Here is a 12,981-nt window from a genome sequence, read left to right as displayed (position 1 = left end):
CCACCGGCTCTTCCAAAAACCTAGTAGCTTGATGCTAGGATTTGTCTGGGGATTTGGCTCACTTCTCTCCAGATGATCAAGCCAATCCCCGACAGAAACTATATCAAATTTGAAACCCGCCAGTCGAAGGATGGGCAGAAAGTCATCCGTCCAGGAAAATGAGCTCGGATGAAGCACGTTGAAGAATCGAGCTTCCCGGGCTGTGTCATCTGTGACTACATTTTCGAGTACTTCACAAATCGTTCTTGCACAATCGTCGACAGGGAGCCAGTGACACTTTTCGTCTTCTAGATCTGGGAGGAGGTTGATTGTGTTGGCAGCTCGAACCAGCAGGGGGATTGCTTCACTGGAATTCCAGATATAGGCCTTTCTATCCGCGACGATCTGGCCAATTCGGGCGACTATAGTGTCGGCACCCGCTTGTATAGCCGCATTATTAAGGATGTTTTCGGCGCTGAGCTTGGATTGAGCGTAGCCGGTGGATTGTGCATGTTGTAGTTGACCTGGCAGGGATTCGGGGATATTGGCCGGGACAGGGGTAGAAAGAGTAGTGGAGATAGATCAGCAGAATATAACTCTTGCTGGTGGCCTGGAGACTTGCAGAGAGAAGTTAAGAATCGATTGGAGCGACGAAAGGTGAGGTCTGAAGCTCTCCAGTGACAAATTGAAATCCACGGGCCACGCTGTGTGAATTATGGATGAGGTTGAGTGTAAAATGTTCTCATTTCTGGATAATATTTCACCAAAGTTTCCATGACTAAGATCCCCAATCAAAGGGATCACTTTCAAAAGTGCATCTGTTGTCACATCGATTCCACGCTTACGAAGTGAATCCGAGATACGACTTCTCGCAACTTCGGGGCTCTGGTCTGCGGTAGTCGGAATGCGCACCACGCAAATAACTCTCCTGGTAGACTCAGAATCGAGGAGAGTCTTCAAAATGTGGGAGCCAAGCGAACCTGTGCAACCAGTGAGGAGAATGGTATTGCCCCCTGATATGTCAAGTCCATCCTGTGATGGCAGTTCTGAGCTGGAGGGACTGGAGATCGAGTACGTGCTGATCAAATTTGCCATCAACTCGAGTGATGTGATATCACTGGACTCTTCAATATCTTTGATGTACTCAGCAATTTTTCTGATTGTCACACAGCGATAAATTGTGTCAGCTCCAAGCTTCCTTCACTTTTCCTCTGATTCTATATAGAATCGCGTCCGAATTGCGTTTGAGAAATGCGCAGCTTTCAAACTATCCATGCCAACATTGAGAAGATCCACGTCCACAGTCTCAATATCCAGATTAAAATCCTTCCTGCAAATTGAAAGGAGCTCTCTCGTCAGACAAGGTAGGTCGGGTCTCTCAATCCCGGATGCTTGTCCCTGGATGCTCTCATACAAGGTACTGATTTCCCTTTCAAATGCTAGGTAGACTTTCGCTCGAATTATGGTCCCTTTATCAGTTCGTAGGTATGAAACTCCACTCGCGATAGGAATAATCGCTTCCTTACTAATTCGAGAAAACCCCTCCGCACGTGAATTTGCATCTTCTACAGCTGGCCAGATATTGTCGACAAATTCGACATCCTTCAACTCTTGAGCTCGCGGTCCCTTGAATACTAGCAGGCCTGGGAAGTCTCGCTGGGCCCCAAACACAACTGCTTCAGCTACCAAGGGATGATCTCTGATTCGGCCCTCGATCGGAAGCGGTAGGACCTTCTCCCCATTCACGAGTGTGACACGATCGTCCATGCGACCAACATATTTCCAGGCATCCTGAATAGTGGAATGTGGAGAAAATAAATCGCGGGAATGGAAAGAGTTTGGCGGGTCATCTGAGTTGGATACGACCTTTGATCTGAGACCGTCCAGGATCACTAACTCGTGAAGTCCATCCGCAGTCGGATGCATATAAACGTAAGGCTTTACGTTCGGAAAGAACCGCAGATAGTTCCAGCTTGCATCCCCTTGGGACGTCTCAACGTCGCGACTTGGCCACATTAGGTGGCCCCAAATGTGATCATCAGATGGACACCGCTCATGACCAGTCTATCTCCTAGTTCATCCGGGCATGAGGCGCCAGCTACAATCACACTTTCGCACTGTGCTAATGCGTCAATCCCTTCTTGTGTTTCTGCAAGGAGTTTCAATGCATAGGGTACTCCGAAGAAAGTCTCTGGTTTGACGTTTTCCAGCGCTTCCAGGAGGTAATTCGACGCCAAGGGCAGGTTATGGTCATACATATAGAGAAGACCTCCCTTGGAAATTGTGCGAAACACCGAGGCAAAACCAAAAGGGTGGTAAAATGGTGCGGTGAGGAAAGACTACGAATTATTTCCATTTTCGAAGTTTTCCAAACATGCTCGATGTGTTTGGAATATAGGTTTCGGCAAGCCCGTTGAGCCAGAGCTATGCATGATGAAAGTTGTACGGTCGCCAGCGCCATCGACCTGTTCGCTTCGCTAATCAATTCTCGTGTTCAAGCCAGAGTCAAAAACATCCCTTTCTGGAGTATGAAGAACTCGAACATCCCGCTGTTCTTGAATACGGCTTGCGACCACCTTGAAATCGCGCATGTACACTAGAGTGCTACATTTGGTGCAGTCCAACAATGAGACAGCTGCTTCAGTCGAGAGTCGTGGGGATAACAAAAAAACCGCATACCCCAGTCTGCACAGTCCTAATAAGGAAACAAAATATTCGAGAGTCGATTTCCCGATGATGGCGATTACGCTTGTTTCGTTCCGATCGCGCCACTATGTTGATCTTTAGTCACTTATTATTGTATGTTAAGGAGAAGAAAGGTTCGACTAACCACCGAGACGAGTTGACTATGAAGATAAGCTGCAGCGACACCCTCTGCCAGCTTATTGAGGTCTTTCCCTCCAAGAAATTCATATTTATTGATCGCTTCGACGTGGCTGGAAGTGGGGAATGCCATTATAGGGGCCGCCTGTCGGTCTTCCCCATCTGCGAGTTTCCTGATCGAATCATCCACGGTATTTAAATGACTGAATTTCTTTTGCAGTGCCATGTTTGAACTCCTCGACGATTCTTTCTACTATGGATGCTCTGTTTTGAATGTCGTTTAAAGGCTCCCTGCCAAAGAGCGGGGCTGGGCCTTGTTCACGGCCCTCCATGATTGATGTTAACTTATTTATGTGAGCTACCTAGGTAGGTACCTACCAGTGGAAGAAATCCTGAGAGTTTCTAAACCTGTCTGTGGTCAGTTTCAGGAGCCGGAAGGATCGCGGGGTCGGGACTGAGTAAGTCATTCCGAAGCTAACTATTACTCCGAATTGCTACTCCGTGCTGTTTACTCCGAATTTCCAACCCCGAGCTAGTCCGTATTGTACACTATTCCAGACGTCTACCTAGTCATTTACATTAGTTAAATGATTCCGAATTTGGTGGAAACACAGTGGACCTCGGGATAGCTAAGAGATACGAAAAAGGCATGGGAAATATGGGAACTTCAAAGGAAAAAAAAGACAGGCCGCCAGTTTTCCTTGTCCTCCATGACGCCACGAGACGAAAGAATCGCCCTCCCTCCTTTAGCTCGATTTGGCATAACTGACAAGATGACGGCGAAAGAGCGATCAAATGCTGAGGGTGGGGAAATTGCTTTCCAGGATGAGCCGCAGGTCGAATATCGCATGGACGGAGGACTTCAAGCTTAGGAAGTTGGATCCTTTTTTCTAATACCTGGTATGTGCCTCTAGTTCTGGGCTTGATTTTCAGACCAATGATCCGACAATTCAGAGAAGAATGATCAGCTTCAACGACCTGCATGCAGGGGACTTACCAATTCTTTTGGTGTTTTTGAGACCTACTACACCGAGGACTTATTAAAAACCTCTTCAGCTTCAGCCATATCATGGATAGGGTCTATTCAACTCTTTCTGACAATTTTCGTTGGCGTGTTCGCGGGTTGGGTCCTCAATGCTGGCTATCTTCGGACTCTACTTATATTCGGTACCTTCCTTCAGGTTTTCGGGATGTTCATGACCTCTCTTTGCACAAAATGATGGCAGATTCTGCTGACGCAGGGGATATGCGTGGGAGTTGGCAGTGGCCTACTCGGGCTCACCTCTGTGGGTGTAACTACAATGTATTTTTCGAAGAAGAGAATGATTGCAACTGGGATTGCGGCTACAGGAAGCAGTCTAGGTTAGTTTCAACCCCAAAGTCGAGATTGAAAGCAACGTCGTGGCGGGGAAGCTAAATGGCAACAATAGCGGGGATTTTATATCCAATCATGATGCGCAGATTCTTTGTGAGTACGGGATCTCCGTGGGCTGTACGTGTACTGGCCCTCATGATGCTAGGATCTCTGATCGTTTGTTGCACTATTATGAGGCTCCGCCCACGCCCTCGTCAGTTGACGACTCTGATTGATTTCTGTCATTTCCACGATCGGTCCTACATGGCGTTTGTTGCCGGTAAGTCTGCTCTTTTTCTTCCTTCGCACCAACCTCCCACTATTCATAGAATCCTGGGCTTCTAAACTAATTATCTACTCAAATAGCATTTGCATTAATGATCTCACCTGTCTACGTTCCGTTTTTCTTTATCCAGAAGTATGCCCTCAAGCTTGAAATTGACGATGACATGGCCTTTTAACTTCTGAGCATGATGAATGCTTCGAGTCTGATTGGACGTATCGGACCAAATTGGCTTGCAGACCAGTGAGATATCTCCTTCACCATCAACTTGAACCATCTACCTCGCTTTCCTTTGACTAACCATCTTGCCTCTTCCAAAGGTTCGGTGGTCTGTATATAATGGTTCCAACCTGTTTCTTATCTGCAATCGTTCTATTCTTCATTCGATTTACTCACGATTTACCCGGTCTAATTGCGATAGCCCTCCTATACGGCCTAATCTCTGGAGGCATGGTGTCTCTTCCCCCGCCATCATCGCGAACCTCACTAGCAAACCTTCGGAACTCGGCGCCCGCATGGGCATGGCATATACAATAGCTGCGTTTGGTGCATTGATTGGAAATCCCATAGCTGGTGCTTGTCTACGAACGTCTGGCACATCCACCTCCGACGTGCAGCAAGAGTTTCAAGGAGCCTGGATTTTTGCGGGGGCTTTCATGTTACTCTCAACTAGCTGTGTGGGTTTGACTCAATATCTTAGATATCGAGCCAAAGGTTCACACAACTCGGAGTGATAGATTTGGCAATGTTCTTACAAATAAACAGACCACTTTTTGGAGGTCAAGGTGATGGTGTTTAAGACTGTGTTTGGTCATTCATTACCACCAGTTCCGCCGTTAACTCCCAGCAGAGATAGAACATTGCCTTGATTGAGGGACAAAGTTCTATAATTAAAAAAAATGACAAAAACATACAACAGTCAGGATTCGCATGTGGTCACCCACCATATTACTAACTGAACGGCGTGTGGCTTATATGCGGCCAGTAGTCGGGTGGATGACGGCCGGGTGAGAAATGGGTGAGCGCCGCTTTACGGTCGCGCGACCAGGGGTGAGAAGGGTGAGTGCACAATAGACGGGGTGAGAAACTGGGTGACAGGCGGGTGAGATGCCCCTGGGCGGACGACCGCCACTCAGACTCTCTAAGCTGAGTCCAGGTAAGAGCGTTATTGGCCCCCCTCGACCTGCCTGAAACCGCCATTTCTTGGTACGCAGATTCCAACCCAGAATTGATCAAATTAATGGTAAGGCTGACTTCAATGTCGCCTTGGGCCAAGATGCATGGCGACTGATCGTACGTGTTTTCCAGATTCTGTTACCAGTCGAGCTTCAGGCGACAAACCCCAAAAAGGAAAAGAAAAAGAAAAAAAGAAAAAAAAGGGAAAAAAAGCGATTCTCCGCCATTGTTTTAGTGGGGTCGTTTAAAGGCTATAAATGAGTGACGGTGATGAAAGAGTGCCGTCTGGGTATTCAGAGGATGTTGGTTTAGACTTGACTTCTGCACTTTACCTACTAGTATGCACAGTACGTACTTTATAAGGCCCTATGACAAGAGAAGATACTCTACGCTACAGTAGACACGTTTAATACAGCCACATCTCTTGGCTACACCTAATATGTAATGTCGTAGAAATGGAAGACATGAGTAGTTAATAGCAAGGCTAAAAATAAAAAAGGACTTGAAGTACAGATTACCCAGAGTTTAGGGCTCTGCAGAACGTCTAGCTTTCCTCCCAAGCGATTTCAGCCATTCCTTGCCACGACTTTGAGTCCGGCTATCATCAACGACGCTCTGCCGATGGAATTTGACAACGTCGGCCATAAACCCTCGCACTTCCTGAATGATATTGAGGGTCTCCTCCCATTTCTGTTTCTCTTCGAGGATCTGCCCCAGGATGGACTTCAGGTTGAGCTTCAGAGCGAGCTCAATCTTACAGGTTTTCCCATTCCAGTCAGAGGTGAATGGCGCGCTAGTAAGAATTGCGAAGTCCGCCAGACTAGAGGCTATGCATAATCCATCGCCCTCTCCCAGCCCTTGGATCTTGTACTTGGCTCTATTGCCTTCTGGGGGTGCAGGCTTTTGATCAGGACTATTCATCCAGATGTGAATTTTCCACTGGGAGACAGCGGCAAGCTCCAGGGTAGCCTCGTGCTCCTTGCCTGGGCGAAACAGGACGTCGTACATGTTCACCATGTGATGCCTCTCAATAATAGAAGCTTCGACGAGTTTGCTGCGGCGGTCACGGTCATCCAGAAAGAAGGGGTCTGGTGTGTCCAAGGTAGTGTAGTTGCCGTTTTCATCAAAGAGCCATGGCATCTTTGGGCGGCGAGCGGTAACAGCGTCCTTTGGAATAGGATTTTGTTCTGCAAACCAAAATTCTCCTTGGTCGCCGGCTGTCTGGAAGGCATCGCGGACGTGGTTCACGATCTTGTGCATGTAGTTTTTCATCTTTTGCACAGCATCGAGAGCCTTGGTCGGAACCATGAACCAGACAAACACCTTTTTTCCGGAAAATTTCATCTCTTCGATGTCCTCTAACTTGCGCAAATCTTCCGGTGTTGATTTGGCAACAGGGGCAGCAATAACGGGCTCGGAAGATGGGTTCAGCTCGAAGAAGCAGACTGTATAACCGCCCTTCACGTCTGGGAGAGCTGCGTCTTGGTTCGCCTCAATAAAGGCATCGGACTTCTTGGAGTCACCCCGAACGACCAGGTATATAGGGGTGTGGGTGGCTGGGAAGATCATGCGCATTTCTCCAATGTGAATGTTAAGTCTGGGCTGCTGCGCGTCCAAGCAGATTTTGAGTGATCCTTGGATATATATTCGTTGCTCCCATCAACCGATACAGCACAGCGGTGTCGCCTTTTGGCTTGGTCGTGGAGCTCCTTGGGATAGTCCTTACCGATCGGGCGGCTCAGGAAGCCCGGAGTGTTGGCTTTAGACAACATTTCTAATTGAATTCAATGTGAGTTATTCGCGCTCACTAAGCCATGAGTCCAGGGTAACTCACTGATTGGTGAATTTAGGTAGGAAGTCAAAAAAAATCCGAACCTCGAAGAGGACGGTGCGAACAGGGGTGGGAGAAGCAAATCCGAACCTCGAAGAGGACGGCACAAGCGGTGGCGAGAAAAGAAACTAGAGCCTCGCAGGGGGAGATAGATGGGAGGAGTATCTTTAGGCCTAGGTGTGAAGAGCATGAAAATAAAGAAAAGGTAGGGAAAAGAAGGGAAGGAGAGATGTCAAAAGCTATTGACCTTTACTTCATATGGACCAATCAACTTAAACCATTCCGGCAACCTTATCCAAGCTCTGGCATTCTACTTATTATTACGCGTTTACTAGAAATTAGTACTCTTCTACTCAGTATCCTTTACACACAATTAGGCCTCACCCGTAATATAATTTAGTAACTAAGCAGTTCTATAGCAAAGGGAATTTTTCCTTCTACAGTCAACTCTCACTTATTGTACAACCGGTTATAGCAAAACCCCGGTTATAGCAGCCTCCTCGCTTGGATGGACCCACTTTTGTCGCTATCTACTAATAAATTACTCACTTATTGAAAATTCACTTAACGTGATTCCCGGCCGCTCGAGCGCTGGTCTAAGAACTCCAAATTTTCTACATTTTCAACCTCAAATTTCAACACCAAAACACAATTAAATAATTAAATAACTTTAGTAGGACATCCAGAATAGGTATGTCCTTTAGTTCCACAACCAGAACAAGTGACCTGGCGCCGTATGATAGGTACAGGGGGTAATGGAGGCTCTACTGGTGGCTCCGTAGCACCCTCCGTTGTAGATATATATTGCCTTCCACTATCTTTTTTTGCCACCACATTACATTCAATCTCTTCCAAACTTCGCAGACTGCCTTCATGCGAGATCTGCTTTTTAGTTGTAGCCCTCTTTTTCACCTGCTTCTTATTGGCCGTCTCTAACTTGGCGCAACGATCTTGGATAAAGATGAGCTCATGAGCTAGCCGAATAGCCATATCGTGTGATCGATCAATAGCTTGTTTCAATGGCGAAGTCATAGTCTTTGATGAAAGTTCAAGTCCTTTCTTGATCTTAGAATTAGATTTTTGTAGTTTTGTGAGACTCCAAAGTGTATCTTGATCACTAGCGCTGCTAGAAGATGTTGGGCGTGGCTCAAGTGACTTAGAAGATAGAAGTGATTCAAGCTGAATATTAAGCTTATCTAGTACATAATTAGCATCTAAAGGTACTAGACCAGTACCTTTAAAGCTATTCTGTATAGTCTGAGCTTTAAAAGCAGCTTCTCGGGCAATAGGGTAGAGATTAATGAAATCATCTTTGTCAATAGAATTAACACCAAGACGCATCTCTTCCATAACAAGTGCTCCATATACCCTTTTTAGGACTAAAAAACATCCAACATCAAGGGGCTGTAATAAATGAGATACATGAGCAGGCATACAAAGAGAAATAATATTATTCTCTTCGCAGATTTTATCAAATTCAGGTGTCAAATATGATGAGTGTCCATCCAGAATCAGTAGCACATATTTCCCTTTCCGTATAGGAAGATAGGGTAAAAAGTGCTTTTATAGCCAATCAATACCAATCTCATCACTCGTCCATCCATTAGGACTCTTGTTCACACCCCAAAGTGGTGGCTTTTGAAACCAGCGTTCTAAAAAGACCTTTCCCTTGAAAATGATATATGGGGGAAGCGCAATACCATTAGACCCAATACACTCAATCACAGTAACCCATTCTCGATTACCAGGCTGTAGAACACCTCTTTTTCCATGGTATTCAGCAGAAGTAATAATTCTTTGAGTAGAATTGATTCCCATTGCAAAACCAGACTCATCAAAATTATAGATATCATCAGAAATGATACCATATTTTTTGATAGTGTTTTCAATAAGCTTAAACCAAGGTAGGATCACTGTAGGATCTTCAGAAAGGGCTTCATAATTGTATTTACAAGAAAGACAAGTAGAAAGAGATTGGTGTCTTTTGACAAATTCTGTACTCCAATTTTTGCCAACTTTCAGAGGGGGGCTATGAGGCGGTAATTCACGCGATCGGAGTAATAAATTGGCCATATCTCATAACATGGGGTGTGTAAGAGCTGCTCCTCAAGAATCCATTGAGAGTAGCCATTTCTCCATAGATTTCTCTTCCAAGATAGTAAATCTATGGCCAGAGGGGCGAGAATCATCCCAAAATTGTCGTCCGTTGATTCGGTGCTTCAAAGTTGAGACCGGCACGCTAAAAGCACGCGCAGCAGCAGCAGCAGACGGATATTGGCCATCTTTTATAGCTTTGATAGCTAATAAGAGAGCACCCTCCTGCTGTACTAATTTTTGAGACCTTTGGGAGCGAATTGGTGGCATGGTGAATGATTAAAGACATAGGTTGCTACAGAACTGCTTTTTTTTAAATGTGTCGCTCGGGCGGCCGGGAATCACGTTAGGTGCTGGCTAATGGTATTAGATAATACGGATGACTAGTTATGGTATCTTTTTTAATACCACTGAATCCAATGAACGAGGGCCACTGGAGAGGTTCCTGCCCTAGGCCACGTATGGATCAATCCTGATCACATCCCAAAATGGACTAGCGGCACGGAATCTGGTAGGGAGTGAAGGTTATGTGATCACAATTCAGCCAATGAATGAGGAAGATTCGCTCGCCCTTCTACGGGCAAGGGTTCTAGCCCCCCTAATCTGGAAAGTCTGGAGAGGATGAGAAGGCACTAGTCCAGGCACTGGAATACATTCCGCTGGCAATTACTCAGGCAGGGTCCTACATTGCTAACCGTCTTCCTCTAATTACCGTCACCGCATATCTTCGACTTTTCCATAAAAGCGAGTCGAAGCGGACGCGGCTTCTTAAGAATGAGGATTCCACAGATCTCCGGCGCGATCCCAGCATTCGATATGTAGTTATCACAACCTGGCAGATATCTTTTGAGCAGATTCATCAGGAGCGGCCGGCGGCGACCAACCTCCTAGTGTTAATGAGTATGTTCGATTGGTAGGGAATCCCAGAGGACTTGCTGCGTGGGACTGAGCAAGATGAGCTAGATTTTCACGATGTATTGGTACCGCTGCTATGCTACTCTCTGATTCGACTGGAAATTAACGAACGGTTGTTTGACATGCACCACCTGGTGCAATTATCGGTCCGGGCGTGGCTTAACGTGCACCAGCAGCTCCGCGGCTGGTAGGCCAAATCACGACGGATCATGGCACGGGTATTTCCAGATAGCAATTTCGAAAGCTGGACACAATGTCGATCGCTCCTTGCGCATGCTAAAAGTATGCTGGAGTCTATTAATAATGTAGACGATGACGATCAATTAAATGCCGCCACCCTTTCATGTAATTGTGGATGGTTTCTAGATCTTCAAGGTGCTTATGAAGAAGCAGATATAATGTATCGACGGGCTTTGGACACACGGGAGAAGTTGCTTAGACCGGAGCATCCCAAGACACTTGTGAGTGTTAGTGACTTTGGCAATTTGCTTAACAACCAAGGGAAATATGAAGAGGCGGAAGCGATGCATCGACGGGCGTTGGAAGCACGAGAGAGGGTGCTTGGATGTGAGCATCCTGACACACTCATCAGTATTAACAATCTTGGGTCGGTGCTTGATAAACAAGGGAAATATGAAGAGGCGGAAGCGATGCATCGACGGGCGTTGGAAGCAAAAGAGAAGGTGCTTAGATGTGAGCATTCCAAAACTGTGACCAGTCTCGATGCTCTTTAGACTTCCTGGATCACCACACGAAATGCGAAAAAGCTTCCCAATAGTAGACCTGTATCTAAAGCTTGTAGTGTAAAGGCAGCCCACATATAAATAATATCTTCCTTTGGTACCTTTCTTTATACTACTGTATACCCTCATAGTTCGATGTGGTCCTGGATTACTTCCACTAGCGTTGTGTTTCCTCAATGCAGACAACCTGCCACTTGCGGACAGGGTTGTGGGGCGAGCTTTCCGTTTCGCGGCACTAGTATTTTTCATACAGAGAGTTACGTGACTGTTCCCTTCCCGCGTATTCGCCTTATCGGTTCTATTCTTCTATGTACCTTTCTGCTGCCATAGATTCCACCGAAATTGGTGTTTTTTCTACTAACATGATTATGATGAAGTAGGAAATGAGTATATGTAATTGGATACTCCACATGACACACCATCATCTTTTCTATCAATCATAGCCTTTTCTGTGGACGATCTTAGCGTCATAGCAGCAAATAACGCATTTTATAGTGGTACATATCGACCTGTAATCTGCTACTCTAACACTTTGTAATTTTTGGTTGAATAAAGCGATGGAATAAGAAACTGAGTAATTATTCTCTCTGCCTCACTCGGGAAATTATTCAATGTATGGACTGGGAGTGGCGGTGATAGAATGTGTAGGTACCTAGTAGATATTTCATCACATAGGGTGTTTCACATCACCGGGATGGGGGTTAGTCGACAGATTACAGACTTTAGTGCAAGACTAAATTCCAAGTCTATGATATGCAAAATTTAGCTCTCCGGGCGGGTTATTCTCTGTGCAGTTGTTTAATTACGTGATAATATTCCTGAGTGGTGACCCGTTTGAATTCTCAGAATAAACAAGATTTCTCTGACTGCGGCCCTTCGATACGGTGTCAGTGTTTGATGTCTTTGTAGATAAACTCCTCGACAATGCGGTTCTATGCATTCGTACCAGCCCGTGGTTTTATCATCATGCCAGGTATTCAGTTATGTATCATATTCTGCGCAAGTGTGAACGCGGCCGGGCCACGCACTCTGTATTACGGAGGAATTCTCGCTCGAGATCCCCTCACATCAATCACAGGCTGGAAAGCCCAGACAAGACCTCTGAAAAGGAGTGGAGCTCACCGGTGTCGACAAATTCGTCTCGCACCATCTACTACGAAAGCGCTCCATCAGTGGAAGCTCGTGAATCAGGTATGGTGCTATGAAATTCCTCGTGGATCGGGAAGCTTACAAAATCAGCCGAACGCTTGGACTATGTCACAATTGACTGTCAGCGAGAGGAAACATGGCATCAAAGCTGGACGGATATGTTATATACTATATGTGGCGAGGAAACGTAGCGGTACTTGCGAATTCTGGGCACAACGCCCGGGAAGGAGAGTCTTGAGTCCTGGCCTAATACATGGAGGTGTGGGGCAGTCTCCAGAGCGATCTACCGGGGAGAAGTGACAGTGCGGTCGGGGGGTTTGCCGGAAGAATAAGCTTTGACACTATGAAGTCTAGAACATTATGGGAAACTTTGGCTCTATCGACGCAATAAATATTATTCCGGAATTGTTGCAATATTGAGTATAGCCCGAAGAGTTTTGTTGATGATGAACTTGAACTCGAGTCCTTTGAGAAAATTTTCCAAAAATCCTCTTGTAAATGGTGGCCTCTCTCCTTAGTCCTCTTCGAGGCAAAAAAAAGCTTTATCTGTGACCATCTGGACCCACTCGCCCGAAGATTACGTTAGTTACCTAGTCATGGGTTAAGGTCCCTACTGCCTGCGGTTTTGAAGCGT

General features: G+C 46.0%; 5 protein-coding genes across 5 annotated transcripts; 3 read left to right on the top strand and 2 right to left on the bottom strand.

The window, feature by feature from the left end:
- Positions 1-1,179: 1,179 nt before the first annotated feature.
- Positions 1,180-1,995, bottom strand: N7483_012523 (acyl carrier protein; the record flags this gene model as incomplete). Its single annotated transcript, XM_057095950.1, has 1 exon — positions 1,180-1,995. One exon carries the CDS (start codon positions 1,993-1,995, stop codon positions 1,180-1,182), a length of 816 nt encoding a protein of 271 aa, XP_056941921.1.
- A 2,026-nt stretch (positions 1,996-4,021) lies between these two features.
- On the top strand, positions 4,022-4,617 carry N7483_012522 (MFS general substrate transporter; the record flags this gene model as incomplete). Its single annotated transcript, XM_057095949.1, has 3 exons — positions 4,022-4,164; positions 4,264-4,436; positions 4,523-4,617. 3 exons carry the CDS (start codon positions 4,022-4,024, stop codon positions 4,615-4,617), a joined length of 411 nt encoding a protein of 136 aa, XP_056941920.1.
- Positions 4,618-4,629: 12 nt separating this feature from the next.
- Positions 4,630-5,173, top strand: N7483_012521 (MFS general substrate transporter; the record flags this gene model as incomplete). Its single annotated transcript, XM_057095948.1, has 2 exons — positions 4,630-4,682; positions 4,861-5,173. 2 exons carry the CDS (start codon positions 4,630-4,632, stop codon positions 5,171-5,173), a joined length of 366 nt encoding a protein of 121 aa, XP_056941919.1.
- Positions 5,174-6,140: 967 nt separating this feature from the next.
- On the bottom strand, positions 6,141-7,190 carry N7483_012520 (uncharacterized protein; the record flags this gene model as incomplete). Its single annotated transcript, XM_057095947.1, has 1 exon — positions 6,141-7,190. The coding sequence occupies one exon, from the start codon at positions 7,188-7,190 to the stop codon at positions 6,141-6,143; it is 1,050 nt and encodes a 349-aa protein (XP_056941918.1).
- A 3,663-nt stretch (positions 7,191-10,853) lies between these two features.
- N7483_012519 (tetratricopeptide repeat protein) lies at positions 10,854-11,189 on the top strand (the record flags this gene model as incomplete). Its single annotated transcript, XM_057095946.1, has 1 exon — positions 10,854-11,189. The coding sequence occupies one exon, from the start codon at positions 10,854-10,856 to the stop codon at positions 11,187-11,189; it is 336 nt and encodes a 111-aa protein (XP_056941917.1).
- Between the last annotated feature and the right edge of the window lie 1,792 nt (positions 11,190-12,981).

The sequence above is a fragment of the Penicillium malachiteum genome (assembly GCF_028827825.1).
Source record: "Penicillium malachiteum strain IBT 17515 chromosome Unknown utg000005l:1.0-9002435.0:326005.0-9005861.0, whole genome shotgun sequence".
Classification (NCBI taxonomy): domain Eukaryota; kingdom Fungi; phylum Ascomycota; class Eurotiomycetes; order Eurotiales; family Aspergillaceae; genus Penicillium; species Penicillium malachiteum.
Note: the sequence above shows the minus strand (reverse complement) of the source record. Positions and strands in the feature narration are given on the sequence as shown.